General features: G+C 36.2%; 1 protein-coding gene across 5 annotated transcripts in view; it reads right to left on the reverse strand.

Annotated features, from left to right (window-relative positions):
- The window catches only part of ADGRL3 (adhesion G protein-coupled receptor L3), an 870,179-nt gene that overhangs the window by 140,744 nt on the left and 707,653 nt on the right, over window positions 1-21,782 (reverse strand). For 3 of the 5 annotated variants that reach the window (XM_066233205.1, XM_066233204.1, XM_066233203.1), the window contains exons 10-12: window positions 21,296-21,399; window positions 8,833-9,018; window positions 5,816-5,854 (exon numbers count right to left, since the gene is read on the reverse strand). In XM_066233205.1, coding sequence (XP_066089302.1) covers window positions 5,816-5,854; window positions 8,833-9,018; window positions 21,296-21,399 — 329 coding nt within the window. The remainder of the gene's footprint in view (window positions 1-5,815; window positions 5,855-8,832; window positions 9,019-21,295; window positions 21,400-21,782) is intronic. The other 2 variants (XM_066233208.1, XM_066233207.1) reach the window with 1 other exon arrangement.

The following is a 21,782-nucleotide window of genomic DNA, read 5'->3' on the forward strand; positions in this document are numbered from 1 at the left end:
AAACTGTGTCCTCTGCATCCCAGTCCTATGCTATATCCACTGCGCCACTGCCTGGTCAGGCTACTCCCCACTTTTTAAACTTATCAGGTCATGTCATTCCTTGGATCAGAAACCTACAGTGCTTTACACCATCTTTCTGAATAAAACCCAAGGTCCTTGCATAGTGTATCCGATCATGCCACTCCAGAGATTTATGCACTATTACCCCCTTTCCCATCTCTCTGCACTGGCTTCATGGAACACCATATGCAGATTTCCAACTCAGAAACTGTCTTTTTGCTAGAATGCTTTTTCCCCCTGAATATCTGCATAGTTCAGTTCCCCTCCTTTAGAGTTCTGCTCAAATATCATCTGATGTATTTTCTGCTTTTGTAAAAGAGAAGAATTGGCCACTCCAAAATATGTTTCTATAGCATAATAATTATTTTAAGCAAGTAATTTTTAAAAAGCAGCAGACATAGGAGAAGCTCTGAAAACTAAGTAGAAAAGACATTTACATTTATAAAGGAACTCTCCATTTGGAAAAGTAGTCTCTCTGTCTACCAGGAAGACAAGAATGACGAATGACTCAGTCTCTAGAAACTCTTATCAGCGAAGACAGTGCCTTAAATCTATGTAACAACCTACCCTTGTTTACTGTGTTTTTCTTGGTTACTTCCCATAACTGACTCTTCACCCCTTACATCTGTCTACTTTTGTATTTAGCTGAGAATTTTTTTAAGGTGATAATTTCAGCCATTTGGTGAGTTACTCAGTTTTTCTGAATCTCTCCCATGTATACAGGGTATATAATTGTTATTAAACTTTTGTTTTTCTCTTGCTAATCTGTTTTACTTGTGTACTAGACCAGCAAAGAACTAATAAGAGTAGAGAGAAAATTTTCCACTGCTATACTTTCTTGTTTTATCTCCTAAGTATTTATTATCTCATATCCCATATATTTCTTATACTTAGTGTATTGTTTTTATTCTGCCACTAGAAATTTCACCCTAGGAAAGAGAGTAGGGATTTGGTCTGTTATTTGCAATGCCACATTTCCAGGAATGATAAGGTTACTGGGCGCATGTGCTCAACTATTAATTATTGAATATTTTTGTTGTTAACCACATCTGATATTTTTAGTCAAAGACAGATTGTTGCTTAACCAGGCAGTGGCACAGTGGTGCAGTGGATAGAGCATTGCCCTAGGATGCTGAGGACCCGGGTTTGAAACTCCAACGTTGCCAGCTTGAGCGTCAGTTCTTCTGGCTTGAGTGTGGACTCATCTGGCTTGACTGTGAGCTCACCAGCTGGAGTGTGGGCTTGCCAGCTTGAGTGTGGGATCATAAACATGACCCCATGGTCACTGGTTTGAGCCCTAGGTTGCTGGCTTGAGCAAGGGGTCACTGCCTCAGCTGGCGCCCCCCGGTCAAGGCACATACGAGAAAGCAATCAATGAATAACTAAGGTGTCACAACTATGAATTGATGCTACTCAATCTCTTTCTGTCTGTCTGTCAGTCTGTCTGTTTCTCTCTCTCTTAAAAAAAGAAGACAGCAATTGTTTTGGCCCTCCTGGTACTTAGGAGAGAGATCTCTCATGTATAATAAAGATAAAACAAATACAATAAATAAAAATAAAATGAGTCAATTTTAGTTCCAAATTTAAAGGAAGGCTTGTTTGAAATACTTTGTCAGTTAAAAAAAAACCACATAGCCCTTCCGCCTTTAAAAAATAGAAATAAAAGTAAGGAGAAAATAAGTTAGAAAGGAAGGAAACCAGGTGTTCGCATGTTTGTGTGTTCGTGTATGTTAATCTGAATCTACCAGTGTTTTCTGATCAATTCTCACTCTGACTATGCAAGTAATAGCAGGTCCCAAAGAATTAAAGGATGACTCAAAAGATTCACATTGATAAATATATGTACTTCTAATCCTATTAAGCAAGGCAGGCTGCAGACTATCTAGGGAGTACATGCCACTTCTGAAGTTTGGAGGACAAATGTTGAGAAAAACTATAACATATTTTTTTACCTAGAAAAATGTCCTGCCTTCAAAGCAGTGAAAAACAAATGTCAGTAATACTTAATAGTTCCCGCTGAACAACAGAACAGTTCTAACACTACTATTTAAAAGATGGGAACTTGGGGTTGAGAAATGAGAAAAAATGTAAATCTCAGTTCTTGTTACGTATATACAACTGGGACGCAGCTTTTCTTTAGCTGACTGAGACCATCCTCCACTTCCAGATTCTCATGAAAAAACACTGGCTTTTCTTTGGAGTCGTATTATTTTGTTACTGGTTCATGGATTACACTCCCAAATGTCCCCTGACCCCATTTCATGACTAGAGTTACAAACTTCTGCAATTCACTTGTATGAGGATGCTTATAGTCAAAAAGACAGAAAATATGTGTCAAAGATGTGAAGGAACCAAAATCCTCACATATTGCTGGTAGTAGTTAAAATGTGCAACTACTTTAAAAAAGTTTAAAACTTCCTCCTTTAACAAAGAGCTACTATAGTTTCTACTTGTTTATTCTTCTCCCAATATAATACTTTTTTATTCAGTCTCTTTTGAAAAAATAGTACCTCAAAGCAAATTATGTTTGTATTTGATCTTAATATATAGCTGTACCAATAATTACCATATAGCCAATTTGAATTGTCTAAAAATAAATAGAAAAAAAGTTTTACTCTATACTACTCTTGAAATACAGTACAATAAATTAATAAATAGATACTAAATGATATATCCTGACTCTTCTCACCAAATAATAAAGTCAGTTCTGCAATTACAATATTTTAGGAATTAAGAAGATGACCTTGGGAATCAGGAAGAACTAGCTTTGAGGACCCCTCAATTATTATTATATGATCTTATCAAAGTCATTTAATCCTCCCTGTGCCCCATTTTCTCTACACCAAGTAAAAAGTAGCAATAATTATATCATAAAATTGTTGTGACTATTCATTAGGAATTTATGCAAAATATACTACATTTTATGTGACAGTCACACAATCAGGGTCTTATAAATGTATTTAATCTTAATAATGAGGTATTATTGTTAATAATAAAATAATAAATTGGTGTTGAAGAAGCACTGATTACATATCAGAAAAGCAGCATCAGTGCCGTCAGTTCTGCCTGTATGACCTGGGACCAGTCATTTTATGTCTTCAAATCTTGGCTAATTTGCCATCTCTAAGGTTTTTTCTGGTAATATTACTTCATAGTAGCTATGTAATATTACATGTAACACAGCCTTACTTATCTTGTCTGGCACTAAACATAAGACTCTCTTCTTACATAATGGCATATATTATGCTCAAAATATGGTAGCTATGTTGTTTACTATAATACATGTCAATTTCTAATTTTTAGTTTTAGGATTTTACAATGATATAAAGTTACAATTAATTAAAGAAAATAAAATATGTTAAACCCGATACATTTCATCTTTTAAAATTCCTTAAATGCTAAGCATAATGATTTTGAGGAGATACACATACTATTCTAAAATTTAAAGAAGCTACTTTGCAATTGTTTCCATATGGATCAAGTTACCATAGCTGACAGTTGACAGTTCAGATTTCACTGGATTTGGTGAACTAAACAAAAGGTAGGAGGCAAGAAGAAATGGAAGATGGATCTAGCTAATTTATAAAATAGGCACTGTACCACTAAAAAATTAATAGCTAAATGGATTTAGATATCAAAGGCAACACTAGAAAAATATTTGTGTAAATGGAAAACTCATTTTTTAAAGAATCTCATGGTGACTAAACAATTATATATTTTTAAATATAATACATATCGTGTTTCAAGTATATGTCATACCTATTTCAGAGAGAGCTCAAGATAGGCTCTGAACATAAAAAAAATTGGAAATATAAACAAGTCTTTAAAAGTATAATAGACTAAAGATTAAAGTATTATTCACTCTAGAATTTCATAGAATAATAATCTACATAAAAACAAAAAGAAGTGATGCCACGTATTAGTGAGCAGAGCATTTTCACTTCACTAATATTTTGTGTGTATTTGGTGTTATCAAGATGTTTAGTCAATAGCTGAAACATTTACCCATAGCTAGTCAATTATAACACCAGGAAATCAGCCTCTGAATAAACTATGCTATTAATTTTCCATCAGAGATTCAAGTTTGAATGACCATGCATTTCATAGATTTAAATACTGAAAGGCTAATTATCTCCAAGGCCCCATTAAGGGGAAAGCATAGATTGCAATAAAAAACAATCCTAAAATTGCTCAAAAATGATCTATTGCTTTCAGTGTTAAAAATGCTTTCATTTCTCTATTGCACACACTAAGAGGATTGGTCACACATATACAGTACATTAACCGCCCAAAGCTGTGTTCTTTCCTAGAATCTTAGAAAAATAAACCCAAACTTATATACGAAGATTGATGATTTTATTATAAAGTAAAGTATAAAGTAAAAGCTTATCTTCTTAATATCTGTTTGATATCCAAATTACTATTATTTTCCCTTTTAAATGACTCACAAAATATTCTCATTGTGAATAAAGTGATATGGTTTCATTTCTGGACTGTCAATCTGAGAATGAGCATCTCTCCTTATAAATGCAAATGGCCTTCCTCTTTAAAAATGTTATGATATATATACATAAAGAGTGAAGTTTATAGCCACACTACTTCATGGTTTTCCTTCCTTCCTGATGAAGGAGAGATTATACCACCCCAAATTGTTCACTTTGGCTTGTGGATTATTTTGAGTTGAAGGCAGTTAAGACCTAGCAGAGTCAGGAAAAATTTTACTTCTCCCTTAACCACCAAAAATAATTTAGAGAGAGCCTATACCAAAAAGAGAGCTATTACCAGAAATAACGTGTTTTTTTGTTTGTTTGTTTGTTTATCTGAAACACTTGTCTGCATGGCAGTGCAAACATCTGTTTACCAAACATCTGACTTCTCATTCTTAGTGACTTGCCCTCCTCCTCTTTGAAGTCCCAGGCCCATTCTTTTTCTTAGTCCAGGATGGCATATAAACTCAACAGCAGGACTGCTTCGCGTCTCATGTCCTCGAGGGACTCCCGTATATATAGAATTAAAATTCCTTTCTGCTGTGAATCAGTCTGATCACAATTTAATTATTAGACCAGCCAAAGAACCTAGAAGGGAAGAAGGAAAATTTTTTCCACCCCTATACTTACTGCCTGCCTGCCTTCCTTTCTTTTAAAGAGAACTATAAAGCTTGTTCTAGATTTTTTTTTTTTAATATACACAGAACTCATAAATAATGGAATGGTTTTTACCTTGCTTCTAAAACAGACCACAACATGGTACCTGGATAAAAATTACATTTACATTGGGATTAACCTGCTTCCAATATGTTGGAAAGGAAGATAATCACAGCATATGTTGAACATTCTGGTATAAAAGCATGATATTCCAAGTACCCTGGGCTAACCACTAATGACTTTGATTGTCATTTCTGAATGACTTGCTAATCAAATATTAACTGGCCCTTTGTATTAATGAAATACCTTTAATATACTCCTCCATGAAGAAATTAGAGAGTCACATATAACACCCAACTCACCTTTTAGTGATGATCAAAATTCTCACACCCTAAGCCACACCTCCTTCTTACTCTGTGTTTCTCTTGCATGACGAGCACTGGCATTGCCACATACCCTTCTGTATGATTTTTCCATTCCCACCCTTCGTGCCCTCCCTGAAATTCCTTTAGTTCAATAGTTTTTATCATAATTTTTTTTAGATGCCCATGCATTCTATCACCAACAGACAATTCAACAACTTAACACATTTATAAAAACGCGGAAAGTACCTGGACATAGGCTCTGCAAGAGCGCTCTCTTTTCTGAAGCTGAATCCAATAAGACAGCAGATTAAACACAGAATAGAAAAAACAAGTTAGTGACAGAAGAAACCAGAAAAATAAAAGAACACATCTACACAAAACACCTTATTTTGTTGTGCACTACTTTCCAGAAGAGAATGAAAGCTAAGCATCAGCAAAACATAAGCCGTGGCTCGAATAATAGTAGCCGACACCCTTGCAGAACAACCCAAGTGAAAACTGGATGGGGTAAGGCTGTTAATGATGGAAAGAAGTCTTAGAATAAATTTAGTAGAAATTAGTTAAAATCAATATATATCATTCATTTGAAATGATATATTTTACATCTGGCTAGTTATTAATTCATGGGCCAAAAATAAAGATATATAAAGTTAAGTAACTTATGACAAAAATTTGGAATGCGTTTTTCATAGATAGCATGTTGTTTGTGGTTTACAGATTATATAGATAGTTAATATGCAACCACAAATTCTGTGTTCAAACATACAAAAAAAATCTGTGTATCAGGAAAATAGAAATGCCCATTTATTACAACTACTTGATTCTAAGGGACAAATACCAAGACATAAGTAACTTTTCAATAAAAGAACATGAACAATACCCCAATTTATTACTCCTTTTATTTCTTAAAGAATTTCTTTTGACAGCTTTGACCAAATAAAAATGTATACATTTTAGAAACTTCTGTGGGATAAGAGGTCTGTTTTAGTTTGTTTATTGGCATAAATAATGTTTTATTGAGCAAAAAGTTAAGAGCAAGTCATGTTCAGTCAGTCCCAAATATTTTCTGCTTAGTAATAAAATGAATAAGCTCATTTGCCCTGTGTAAATAAATAGCCCCAAAATTTATAAATTCGATTGTGGTTTTCCTACTTTTTCTTATTTTTTTTTTCCCTTCAGGAACCTTGATTGTTGAAGGAGAAAATTACTCAGTTTTAAGAAGCTGTTACTGTGATGCCTTTTGTGTGGCTATCACTCTCCTAACTTCTTCAATGAGCATAGAGCAGTTACTCCACTAAAGAATTAAAGGAAGAATGAGAGCAAGTAAATTGCCAGGGCTGTCACTTGGATCACTGACTCGCATCTTGGTTCTGCAGGACTCTAAACCCTCCAGAATTTCAACATGCAGCCCAACTGAATTATAAGGAGTTGACTTTGCAAATATGATGGGTTATAACTGCCTAAGGGAACAGTGAGAACTACAGGAAATGAGAATAAACCAGCAAGCATGTGAATAACCTTTGCCCTCCCATCTTCTCACCCCACCATGCAAATTAACATATGACAAACCACATTATATAAACAATTTAAAAGAGCCAAATTGGGGGGGGGGAGGATAAAAAGAGAGTATTAAAAAGCTTCAGAAATGGAAATTTGTCCATTATGTAGTTATTTGATATTCAGAGGAGGCAAGCTGATTAGCTGTAGCCAGTTAGAATGTGACATTAATTGCCAGCTTTACCTGATACTGTCAGACATCAGCACCATTTTTAAATAAAGATACAAAGTATTGCTATAACAAGTAATGTTATGGATATGTAACATTAATAGAAATTACTACTTGCAGTACAATTGTGATAACAATAGCTGGCAGCAATATTCATTAATAGCATCCAGTCAGCCTGGGTAGTAACACATTAAAATCACAGCATGCACAGATTACACAGGCAACTGTCAACTATAGTCTACTAGGAGCTTGGTCTGATTTTTATCACGGATTTAAGTAACAAAAATAACTCCTTTATGCTCAGCATAAAAAAAAAACACTTTAATAATAAATTGTATCTAATAGATAAAACTGAATTTATTTTCTAAGGATGAAATTGCACACAAATAATTTATTTGCCAGATAAAAATTAGGCTTTCCAATGTCCTACCATCACTATTTTAATTTTTTTCCATTTTAATGAATGAGAATGCTTAGATCAATTAGACACAAAAGGACTAAATATATATATATATTAAAAGGCCACTCTGCAAAGTCAATTTTCATTCTAAAAGCAAATGTTCACTTAGTGAATTTCATGAAGGGCACTGTTGGTGAAAAATTCTTGCTTTTTAAGTAGTAAGATTATCATGATATTTAAGGCTTTAATATTTAGCTTGAATAACTGATCATCATTACTACACAAAACCTTTCAGGGAAAACAAGTTATTTGATGGTAGCAATTCTAATATCTCTTAACCAAAAGATTATATCTTCATGTGATATTTTATTACATAAATTATATTTCTTATAAATATGTAAAATTTTACATATTTATATAAAGTACTTATATAGCATATAGTTATATCTAACATATATAAAATACTTATATAGGTACACAATGTATACATTTATATTTATAAATATAAATAAAATATATAAACTTCATGTTCGCTGAAATTTAAAGAAATGAAAATTTCATTATTTACAATTCAAATTTGCTGAAATGTAAACCTTATACATTTTCCTGTAGTGATATAAAAATCTTAGCAATTTAAATATCAAAAGGAAATAAAAATTAAAACCTAGTTACCTTCCCCATGAGTTTTTAAATGTAATATTAATTAGATTAAATAATTCATTTAAAAATATCTATAATGAATTGCTAATATCCTTTCTTATTGTGGCTATTTTCCAAATTTCTACAAATTGATTAGACATTTGTTTTATTGTTAATTATTTTAATATAAAAGTTTGAAGAAAAAACAGAAACAAAATAAATCGCATTATTGATCCTGTCAGAGTTTAACACAAAAAACAGAGTAAACACTATGAAAATTAGTATTGTAAATTCAAAATATATAAAGAGATATTATCCTTCCTATTTTTTGGATTAAAAGCCAAATAGGATCATAATTACAATGAAATAGTGAAACAAAATAACTAGGTAACTATTCATGCTCTTTAGAATGATCTGATTTTATTAGCAAGAAATTAACCAAGGAAGTCTCACTGACTTTACTACAACTTTAAAGATATATATTACTAAGGTCTTTACCTTGTTCAAGCTGCGTGCGGCACTATCTTTTCCACCAGGGGTCAAGTTCCGGAGTTGTACGTCTAGGAGGCCTACCAGCTGATCCATGGCCCGAACAGAGTAGGTGATGTCTCCAGCATTCAGATGATTTCTTGTTTGCTCAGCCAGCTCTCTAGCAATGTTGGCAGCTGTCTCTCCAGATTTCAACTGCAATTTTGAAAACAGAATAAGAAGGAAAACCATCTTAAATAAGTAATATTATTGGTCTCTGTGGATATTACTTTGCATAAAACTTGTAATCATTGAGCCAAGACATAGTTATTAAACTCCATCTCATCTGGAATACATTCCCTGAGTTTTCCTGCTAATCCACTTTTTGAAATAGCATCTGACTTGATATTCATATCTTTATGAAGCTACCCCGGAGGAATCTTACTTCAAAAATCTGTTCTTACCTTAATTATACATTGGGGTGGCCAAGTCTATATGCCCTATGATATTTTTCTCTGTGAGTTTCTAAACTGGATCTTGATGAGTTCACATTATGAATCTCCAGTCATATTCTAAATTCTCAAAGGCAAGTACAACTTTTTTATTGTGTCTAATTTAGCACTTAGTATACAATGAATACTCACAGGCTATTAAGCTCTGAAAATTTTATCCTAAATAAAATCTCTACTTTTCAAAGTGGTCTTCATCTCCTTACCTACAAAGTAGAGATTTTGCTCTCTGTTGGGCAGATAAAATGTATTATGTTCACTTTGTTAAAGATAGTGCTGCCCACGTGAGGCCGTCGCCCAGGTGATATTAATGTGTGTTGGAGATCATTGTAACCTGGGGCTTGGTTTTGGGATTAAGCCTTTCCCACCCTTTTTGATGTGGGGTGGTACAATCCAATCATGCCTCAGAGAAGTGACTTTGTATTAGAGACTTCCCTATTTTGTATATTGGATTAGAGGTTGTGAAGCTACAATATAAAATGGGGGCAGAACGAGAGTTTGCCCTCTTGGTTCCTGGGATGATTAGCATGAGAGAGCAGAGGGAGCAGAGCAGAGAGCAGAAAGAGGCCATGTGGCCAGGAGAAGCAGCCAAGATGGCGGAATGCTGAGTGAGATGCCAGTTTGTACAGAGCTTGTATCTGGGATAAGGAAGGAGATGGGGAACTGAGGAGAATAAGGCTGGTGAGCTAGAAATCTTTGATTCTAGGAAACTCGGATAAGTCAGTGGCTTTGTGAGCACTGAATGTGAGTGGGTTTTGGAGCCCAGTGTATGTTTTTACTTGCCCGCCGGGTGCAAGCTAGGATTAAAGACTATGGCCCACCAGTTTGTGGCTCCGTTGTTTCTTTACCGACTGTCCGAATCCAATGCGAACCTGCATAGGCCAGAAGGCTGCTGTGATGGTGGCCCTGGCCCTGCCTCCTGGCTTTATACTCTCCATGTACTAGATAAAAAATTATTGCTATTTCTAACATTTTCCTTTTCTGAAAAAGTATAGAAAATTTTCAAGCATATTCTACAAGAATATAACAAATTGCCATAACTTCAAAGATTTTCAAACTGATAAAGGCTACCCCTTAATCACATGAGCAGATCTGATACCTCTGGGTAATAAAAAGATAGAAATATCTTGCCTTATTATAATTTAAATATATATATATATTATCATTGTCAGTATTTACAAAATATTTTTTTCTTAAATACAGTCCAATACAGAACTAGGAATTATAAACAGAAAGATCTTTTCTTTTTAAGGCGATCTACCTAATGGGTATTTGGAAAGCTATAAATCATACAACTAAAACTCTTAGTCAAGTAGTCTATCATTTTTTTTTTTTCTGAAGCTGGAAATAGGGAGAGACAGTCAGACAGACTCCCGCATGCGCCCAACTGGGATCCACCTGGCACGCCCACCAGGGGCGAAGCTCTGCCCACCAGGGGGCGATGCTCTGCCCCTCCGGGGTGTCGCTCTGCTGTGACCAGAGCCAGTCTAGCGCCTGGGGCAGAGGCCAAGGAGCCATCCCCAGTGCCCGGGCCATCTTTGCTCCAATGGAGCCTTGGCTGCGGGAGGGGAAGAGAGAGACAGAGAGGAAGGGGGGGGTGGAGAAGCAAATGGGCACTTCTCCTTTGTGCCCTGGCCGGGAATCGAACCCGGGTCCCCCGCACGCCAGGCCGACGCTCTACCGTTGAACCAACTGGCCAGGGCTAAGTAGTCTATCATTGTTTACTCTGAGATAGCTCAACAAATGTTTGTAGCAGGACTGAATATTAAATAACAAACAAATTGGAGTGAATGACACATCTAAATTATTAATAATCATATCCTCAAGTACAGAGAAAAGAGCCTAATTTAAAACATTTAAAAAATGTAGTAACAAAATGTTAGCAAGAATTTGTGGAAATCTATTACCCAAAGTAATATATAAATTTAATGCAATTCCCATCAAAATTCCTATGACATTTTTTAAAGAAATGGAACAAAAAATCATAAGATTTATATGGAACTATAAAAAACCCCGAATAGCTAAAGCAATCCTAAGGAAAAAGAATGAAGCTGGGGGCATTACAATACCTGACTTTAAACTATATTATAGGGCCACAATAATCAAAACTGTATGGTACTGGCGGAAAAATAGACACTCAGACCAATGGAACAGAATAGAAAGCCCAGAAATAAAACCACATATATATGGTCAAATAATCTTTGATAAGGGGGCCAACAACGCAAAATGGAGAAAAGAAAGCCTCTTCAACAAATGGTGTTGGGAAAACTGGAAAGCCACATGCAAAAGAATGAAACTCGACTACAGCCTGTCCCCGTGAACTAAAATTAATTCAAAATGGATCAAAGACCTAAATATAAGATCTGAAACAATAAAGTACATAGAAGAAGACATAGGTACTATACTCATGGACCTGGGTTTTAAAGAACATTTTATGAACTTGACTCGAATGGCAAGAGAAGTGAAGGCAAAGATAAATGAATGGGACTACATCAGAATAAAAAGTTTTGCTCAGCAAGAGAAACCGATACCAAAATAAACAGACAGCCAACTAAATGGGAACTGATATTTTCAAACAATAGCTCAGATAAGGGCCTAATATCCAAAATTTACAAAGAACTCATAAAACTCAACAACAAACAAACAAACAATCCAATAAAAAATGGGAAGAGGACATGAACAGACACTTCTCCCAGGAAGAAATACAAATGGCCAACAGATATATGAAAAGATGCTCAGCTTCATTAGTTATTAGAGAAATGCAAATCAAAACTACAATGAGATACCATCTCACCCCTGTTAGATTAGCTATTATCAACAAGACGGGTAATAGCAAGTGTTGGAGAGGCTGCGGAGAAAAAGGAACCCTCATACACTGTTGGTGGGACTGTAAAGTAGTACAACCATTATGGAGGAAAGTATGGTGGTTCCTCAAAAAACTGCAAATAGAACTACCTTATGACCCAGCAATCCCTCTACTGGGTATATACCCCAAAACCTCAGAATCATTGATACGTAAAGACACATGTAGCCCTATGTTCTTTGCAGCACTGTTCACAGTGGCCAAGACATGGAAACAACCAAAAAGCCCTTCAATAGAAGACTGGATAAAGAAGATGTGGCACATATACACTATGGAATACTACTCAGCCATAAGAAATGATGACATCAGATCATTTACAGCAAAATGGTGGGATCTTGATAACATTATACGGAGTGAAATAAGTAAATCAGAAAAAAACAAGAACTACATGATTCCATACATTGGTGGAATATAAAAACGAGACTAAGAGACATGGACAAGAGAGTGGTGGTTACCAGGGGTGGGGGGAGGGAGGACGCAGGAGGGAGGGAGGGAGAGAGTTAGGGGGGAGGGGGATGTGCACAGAGAAAACTAGACAGAGAGTGACGGAGGACAATCTGACTCTGGGTGAGGGGTATGCAACATAATTTAATGACAAGATAACCTAGACATGTTTTCTTTGAATATATGTACCCTGAAATATTAATGTCATCCCATTAACATTAATAAAAATTTATTAAAAAAAAAAGAATTTGTGGAAATGTATATCACCCTCATAAACCATTACTGTATATTGTATAGCTCCATGTAGAACAAATCATCAGTTGAATGTATTTGGTATGTAAAAAGCCTTTTTTCTAAGCAATAGTTTAATTGTGTTTATAGAATAACTATTGTTTTACTTTGTTAATCACTATGTTCTTGTGTAGTTGCTTTATTACCATTGTTGTTTTTGTTATATTATATTGTTAAAATTATGTTTGTTTATTGCCTCATACTACTTTTTCAATGAGAAAATATCTGGGCAGATGGACCAGGGGAGTCTTTTGGTTCACATAAAGGGACCAAGTTTAAAAAAGAAAGTTCAGATCTACTGAACTAAGCCATGCATTTTCTTTATTAACACAGTATTTCCAAAACTAAAGATATAAGCACTAATTTTCATACATCTCAGGGAAAATTATATAAAAAAAATATTTATCAGACAGAGAGAAAAATAAGAAATAATAACACTGGTATTTTCATACTCTAATTCTATTTTGGTTTTTCTGTGTTGATGTACAAGTACAGTTTTTAATATTACTTATTACAATATTGGGATGGATTATGATAAAGTATAATAGAAGGCCTATGTAATTCCTTTATATAAACATTTAAACATTTTGTGTATGTTAAGAAAATAAAAAGTTGAAAATGTAGATGATTAATCAGTAAAAATATAGCCGTTCTCAACATAAAAGATGTTGGTGCTGACAGATAAAAACAGTTAGTAAAATATGAAAACTATTAGTGCATAATCTTGAAAATCATAGCTATGTTTTAGCAGTGAAAGAGTATTTATTTATAAAGAACAAATCAAATTATCTTCACAAAAGTATTCCAAAATTCAATATGCACCAACAAGAACATTGTGGTTAAAACCTAAAATACATACAAGTTATAAAAATGTTTATAAGATAAATATAAAAAGTATGTTTTTAAAGTAAAACAAAAATCAATATAGCTATTCTAACCCCTTCTTCCTCTTATAATTGAAGAAATCATAGTAAAATTACTGTATTTGACAATTCTGTGGATACTTGTTAATCCCTGAGTAGGTAAATCACAGGTCATATAACTTTAGTACCCAGGACACTCACATTCTACCAGTTGGGATTGGGATAGAGCCTGGGGTAAAGGCAGATAATATTAATTCAATAATGTAATTTCATAACAGAAATATATGTGAAGTAGTATGGAAATACAGTACAAGGAAAGAGACACCTGAAAATGGGGTGAGGAGGCAACAGGCAGGTAACGACCAAGTGAAGGCTTAAAAGAAGTTGAAGGTGACCACGTAAGATGGAATACCACTGTGGGCTGGTGCAAAGAATGTTGAGGACGGTGGCTAAAAGGTAAAGTCTAAGAACAGCCATGGTTTGGGAAGACAGGGTATTGTTGGTATAAGGGAAAGAAAAAATACATTTTTGTACCTTCAGAATCCAGTATTGAAACCAACATAGCATAAATTGTGGATGTATGTGATAAATATGTACCATATTTCACCTGTATAAGACACTCCAGTGTATAAGATTAAACTTAATTTGGGGGCCCGAAATTTGAAAAAAAGTATTACAGAATGTTATTGAACTTAAGTTTTATTCATCATGAAGTTCATACAACTAACTCCTCATCACTGTCAAAACTCCCATCCATTCGCTTGTCCTCATCTGTGTCTGATGACGAATCACTGTCTTCAACAATGAGCATAAAAACAAGCGCAAAAAAGCAGGAAATGCAAGTAAAAAAATCTACAACCACTGTATAAGACACACCCAGTTTTTAGACCCAAATTTTCCGAAAAAGAGTCCGTCTTATCCATGAGGAAATACGGTAATATCTCATTTTCTAAAAGTTGAATGAATATCTGTCTTTACCTATAGTTTCAACAATTATTTATTTTGTCTATATGTTCATCTGTTCTTTAACCAAATTTGAACTTCTAACAGCATTGTACTAACCATAATTTCTAACAAGATACAAAGGTGAATACCATGGTTCCCAATAACATAAGAAGTTTACATACCAGCAAGGGAAAGGGCTGTTAATACTTTAATGGCAGAAGAATTTCATTTTAATTTTATGGAATGCACATATAGAATTCCAGTTTAAGGGCATTTTGACCTGAAGTATGAAGTTAGGGAACACTTTAGGAAATGCTTCTCCGAGGAAGACTGTTTAATCTGGGATGGACTACAAAAGAAGAATTCTGGCTGGGATGAGGGTGGGGGCCTCCAAACAGAAAGAACACCTTTTAGAAGGGATGGGCACACTGTAAGGGGTTTAAGCAGCTCAGGAGCTGAGCAAGGAGCAGACGAAGCCCCCCTTTGAAGGATGAAGATTTTGAGAATTGTGCTAAGAGCAAGGTAAGGTAGAAAAGTATCTAAGTAGGAGTGTCCCCAATAGGATCTGTATTTGAAATCAAACTCAGGAGGATGATTCAGGATTCAGGGAGGAATTCAAGGAGGCCTGCTCCGAGGCTGAGGCCCAGCAGGAGAGCTGATGTGGATGAGGGTAGCAGCAGGGAAAAGAGGCCTGGCTTGGGAGAGAGTTAGTTACAGCGCACGGACAGGCCTCCTGTCTGCTTGCGTGTGGAATGGGAAGGAAAGGACAGCACCAAGAGCCACTTCTCAGTGGTGGTGTCCTTAACTGACTCAGTGGTGGTGTCCTTAACTGGGGTCTCCCATAGCCACTGTGACTTCAGCACTCCTGGCTCAGTGACAGGTTGCCTTTCCAGACCAGTTCTTCACTGATCATATTCTTCCCAGCCGCCTTGGGAAGCTACTCTACTGTATTCCTGATGTTCTTATTTGTCTCTCACCACTGTTACCATGGACTGCAGTTATCTCATTTCCATGCAAAAATGTACAAATATCTTTCATCTGCCTCAAGTCTTCTATGCAAAGAGGCAAGATAGAAATCAAGTTATTCTGCATATCCTAGCTTATAGACCTCGTTAACACGTCTATCTCTAACTTTCCTTTTACTAAATGCTACTAAAACTATTTCTCAGAAGTAAGCACATTCACACTGAGAAGTCTTATGAATTTTCTGAGGATTAGTAAATTAATGCTTATATTGAAATGGTGGAATTATAGCTAGGACTTAAATGGGTGAGGGGAAACACTGCAGCTTTAGTTAAGGACAATAATTATGACAGCGATAGATACTATTTACATTTCAAATTCTGACACAAGTAAAAACAATTTTCTTTGAAATAAGCTTGATTCTTTATGAGATTTATTACATCAAACACTAATTGGATACCAAACCAATTCATAAAGGAGTTACTCCTAGTGTTTAAGTATATGGCTACCGTTTCACCAAAAGATTTACCTATTTTGCTATAAATCTGAGTCAGGTAGGTATTTAAACAATGAAAGGTTTTTATCTGACAATGGAAAGAAGATTAAATAAGTTTAAAATTTTGAAAACCCTCCCAAACTCTGATAAAATTAATAAGCAATTTGCTTTCATTTCCTATTAGTTTTATGAGGATGAAAAGAATGAGGAAAGTAAAATCTAGGTGACAAGATTAAACCTAGTACTCCAGGGCAAATAACTGGCTCACTCTATATTGCAAAAGGGCAACAATATTTTTTAGATATGTACATCTTTCATTTAAAATTGCAGGAAGAGCCCTCCTTAAATCTGTCGGTAGCTTATGTACAAACAAAAGAGACACTTCAGTTTCCTAGGAATAGAAAGACTATTTCCCAGTGACAATTCAGGTATTTCTTTTCTGTATAATGCTTGGACCAGGTAATGAAATAGGAGGTATATCTCACTTTATGTATAAATAAATATTCACATATTGAAAAAGCTATTAAAAATTGAAAAAAGACTGGAGAGACTATAAAATGCAACAAATTCTTTAAAGGTATCCAAACTAGAAAATATAAACTCCTTTTTGAAAATCTGAGTCTAGGCCTGACCTGTGGTGGCACAGTGGATAAAGCATCAACCTGGAACTCTGAGGTCGCCAGTTCAAAACCCTGGGCTTGCCTGGTCAAGGCACATATGGGAGTTGAAGCTTCCTGCTCCTCCCCCCCTTCTCTCTCTCTCTCTCTCTCTCTCTCTCTCCTCTAAAAAAATGAATAAATAAATAAAAATAATTAAAAAAAAGAAAATTTGAATCTAAGAAAATATGGAGGTAAAAAAAATGGGGGTAAAAAAAGATCCAGATGAAGTCAGAGACTGAGTTTGGGAGTTTGGTAATCAGTCATTAAGAAAGATGAGAACGTGGCATTTTGCCACCTATGTTTGAGAAAACAGACCTCTGAATTAATTGGTTGGCTTTCCTTTTTTTTTTTTTTTTTTTTGTATTTTTCTGAAGCTGGAAACGGGGAGAGACAGTCAGACAGACTCCCGCATGCGCCCGATTGGGATCCACCTGGCACGCCCACCAGGGCCGAAGCTCTGCCCCTCTGGGGCGTCTCTCTGCCGCGACCAGAGCCACTCTAGCGCCTGGGGCAGAGGCCAAGGAGCCATCCCCAGTGCCCAGGCCATCTTTGCTCCAATGGAGCCTTGGCTGCAGGAGGGGAAGAGAGAGATAGAGAGGAAGGAGGGGGGGTGTGGAGAAGCAAATGGGCACCTCTCCTATGTGCCCTGGCCGGGAATCGAACCCGGGACTTCTGCACGCCAGGCCGACGCTCTACCGCTGAGCCAACCGGCCAGGGCAATTGGTTGGCTTTCAATAAAAACTGAAAAATATTTTTAAAACATGAATATAAAGCTATGTCTATCTTTCTATTCATCCATTTATTTTTTTACCTACCTTTCCTTCTACTTATCCTACTGTCTGACTATCCACCCACCAACTAGTCTTTCTTCTCTTTTCTCCCTCCTTTCCTCTCCCTCCATTGCTGCTGGGGCAAAGATCCCTTTGTGTACAATTTTTGCGTTTCTTTTTCTGCCTCAATTAGGCTTTTTATTTCATCTCATTATGAAAGTATTCTGGCTAGTTTGAGAATAATAAATTTCTTCATGATGTTCTGACTTTCAAAGGCTTACAATTTTTTTTCTAGTGAAATGTAATCTACTCTCTATTACCACACAAAATTTAATCCATAATGTCACCAGTATATAAGTGGCCTGAATTCATTTAAGTCAGAAACTATCAAGCTTATTTGCCTGCTCTCTTGCTCCCGGACTGACTACAGGAAAAAGGTATAACTTATTTCCTAACAACAATGAAAATATAAAGTTTGCTCTTACCAAGTACGTAAGCATCCTGAGCCATTGACTTGCTGTTTGTCTACAAGGCCTGACATATGTGAGTTAACAGTATCAATAATGAAATGAATAATCCCCCCTACAGTATCTTGACAGACAGCAACCCGGGGCTGATCTTTCCTTTAAAGTCCTCAGGAATTTTTTGGAAGTACTACGAAGCCAGAAAGGAGGTGCCTCCCACTCCAGGGTACATTCACCCACAATCCCTTGGAAAGGAAACTAAATACACAGTTTAAAGAAGAGAATGACCTTCTCCTTTCTTTTTTTTCAACTATGCTTTCATTGGGGGTAAAAAGTGTTCCTTCACTTTAAAAGGCTGATGTCCACAGAACTACAGTGGGGACAGGAGGGGAGGAGTGAATTATTAAAGATTCGTACTTCACTTCAATTTTTCAACATGATATAACAAATCCATTAGAGAAAAGGGGGGGGGGAGGCCAGTGCAGAGGACAGGGGAAGGGACAAGGGAAAAGGAGAAGGGGAAAGTGAAGGGAGAAAGGAAAGGAAGGGGCCAGAAAAGATAGATGAGGTATGAGAAGGGGAGGTAAAAGCTGGGACATGCTGGTACTTTCCCTTTGCTGGTTCAAGGCCCCTTTCCACCCTCCTGCATCTGTTCTATGCTTGAGGAAGCACACTTCCATGGACTTATTAAGAGTGCCCCTCAGGCCCTGGCTGGGTAACGCAGTTGGTTAGAGCATCCTACTGACATACCAAGGTTGTGGTTTGGATATACGGTCAGGGCACTTACAAGAATCAACCGAAGAATGCATAAATAAGTAAAACAACAAATCGATGTTTCTTTCCCTCTCTCCCTCCTTCTCTTTCTCTAAACTTAATAAATTAAAAGAAAATGATTGTTTAAATAAAAATAGACTGATCCTCTTCTCTGACTTGGGTTTGGCCAATAGAGAGTTTGGGAAAGGGAAAGAGCAACGGCGTGGAGTGAGGGCAGGGATTTGTTCCCCTCGACCTCTTTCTGAAAAGTTGCTTGAAGCTAGGCTGTGTCCCTTGTCTGTCAGTCACCTTTGTCACAAGGACACCCTCTTCTTATTTTTAACCATTCCTGGGTTCCAGAAACCACAGGCTTGGGGTTGGAAGCAGCTCTGCTCCTGTGACTAGCTCTGGGCTCCCGATCAGTCCCTTGCTGGTGACCTTTGCTCCCCCAGTACCACTGCAAACAACCTTCTTCCAGAGTTCCACCTGTTTGTTGTTGGGATTGCGGTGCTGAGGGAAGAAAGAAGCAAAGGTATGAATTTAGAGGAAGATGCTTCAGGGAAGAGGGAGAAAAAATACAGACAAATAACTCTGTGAACACTGCATACTAATTATCTTTCAGAGGTATGCAATGTTAAAATTTTAAAGTATTGGAGTTCCGTGGTAAAGAAACTTATGCAAATGCCACTTTTATTCAATGAGTGGCATAAATATTTGGAGTTATGAGGGACACAGCAGAGACAGGGGTGGAAAGAAGTGAAGAGAGACTAGATCAGTGAGTATGTGATAGAAAGGCAATCATAATCTATTCCCATTTAGCTAGTGTGGTGGCTAAGCATGATGTCTTAATAAAGGCATACCCAGCTAAAACACCAGCTCCAACGCTGACCTTGGGTTAGGTACATAAGCCAATCTGTTGTGCTTCAAAGCCTCCTGTTGTACTTTTGAATTTTATAGAGTTATAAGTAATCAATCTAAGACATTATTATAAATTTTAATTGCCTAAATTCTATAACCTTGATAAAATTATAATACAGCATGATTTTGTAGACTCTATAGGATTAAACAGAAATGCTCTGAAAGAATGGAACATATTTGTTACAAAACAAAAGCACTCATCCATAAATCAAATGGGCAACAACAGCTGTCTGGTCTTTGCAAGGAATTAGCTCTTTTGTCATAAGATTAGCAGGTCTGCAGAGGAAAGAAAAGAATTAAGCGTCATTAAAGTCACCCAGTAATTTCTGCAATGAAATAGTCCAACCATGTTCAGGAATTGTCGTAAAAACCACTCAGCTCACTAGGTGAATTATTACTGAATTAATATTAACCCTTGGCTAAGTACTACATAGTGAGTATTTTTTAAAAGACACTAATGTAGGAGATAGGCTACTAATCTGTTAATCTGATCACATCCAGCAAGAGTTATTTGCCCTCCGGTCTGAAGCTACATTGTAATAAAATCAAAGGACATAAAAACTATGGCAGGAACAGTGCTGAAATTGGAGAAGCATCATTATGAATAGCAACAAGTATGGAAATGCATATGTAAGAAGGTAACTAGAGTCAATATAGCCACTGTTCTTCCATGATTTAGGATAAATAGATAGTTACGGCTCATCTGCTAAATGATCTACTGGTCAGATATTTATGTATTATTATACAGTATATTATTGAGGATCAGCCTAGTTAAAAGTAAATACAGAAAAGAGCAAATGGCACAGACACGCTTTCAGTAAGGCCATCATTTGTAATATTTCTCAGAAAAAGTCTCTTTCTGAATTCCTTAGCATAGCTAATGTGCCATAGAAGGACTCTTCACTTTGGGAGTGCATAAATCCACACAAATTGCTATAATAAGGATTCATCCCATAGCCCTTCTGGCATAAATGCACATCTGGTCTCTGTTTGTAATGAAATCAATTCAAAGCCCCACAGTGCATTAATAATAAAAATGTTCAACATATTGCAACCAAATAAGCCCTGCAAATTTGAGTCTGCAAAATTCTGTCACACGTGTATACTTTTAACACAGATAAATGATTAGGTTACAGAACATTTATCAAATGGCTTGAGATCCAAAGGTAGACTTTTTTTACTGCAATTATTATTTCCACAGGAAAATCTATATGTATGTAGGCTAGAAGCTTTTGCTTGTTTGATTTATAATATTTCTTGGACTTTTATATCTCTAGTTCACAATACCACAGAAATTTTATAAATACTAAAATGATTATGAGTAATACTGCCTGGCTTAGAAGAAGTTCACAAATTTTCCTTTTAATAACAACAAATTCCAGAATTAGCTCATAGCCTATCAGAGGTTGCCATTTAATCTTAAGTTAAAGAGGGGAGAATTTTTCCACATTAAAAAAACCCCCCACAAAACCTTGACTATTTTGTTTGCAGCAGTGATAATTAACAACAAAGGAACTAGGTTTGACAAACCATCCTTGTCAGTCACATAATTTACCTTCTGTGTTATATGGTTGACCCAAGGAGAAGAACAGTTGCTAAGATCTGGTCCTTGGGGATCCCAAATTCCATCAGGAGCCAGACACAGGTAAGTTGATACTCCTAAAATAATGAGAAAAAGAGGTCTGTTTTAGATATTCAAACCGTGTTCTTACAAGGGCTTTATCTCCATGCTATGCTTCAATGTGAGCAAAGGTAAAAATGACAACATTAAACTGAGACCATGTCTATTATAATGCTATGTCTAGTAACTGGCAAGCCACTGGCCATGGAGAAATGTTGTAAGACAAACAACAACACTGAATATTTTTAAAGTACTTGTTGGCAACTCTGCCAGGTACGGGGAATAATGTCATGAGTGAGATGGATGTGGCGCCTGTTTCCATGGGGCGTATCGCCTGCGTTTTCAGAGGCGAGGGAGCAACTGCATCTTACAGCCATCAGTCTGCAGGTTTCTCAGGAAAACAATGGGGGAAAGGGCATTC

This window comes from Saccopteryx bilineata, chromosome 5 (assembly GCF_036850765.1).
Source record: "Saccopteryx bilineata isolate mSacBil1 chromosome 5, mSacBil1_pri_phased_curated, whole genome shotgun sequence".
In the NCBI taxonomy this organism is placed as follows: Eukaryota; Metazoa; Chordata; class Mammalia; order Chiroptera; family Emballonuridae; genus Saccopteryx; species Saccopteryx bilineata.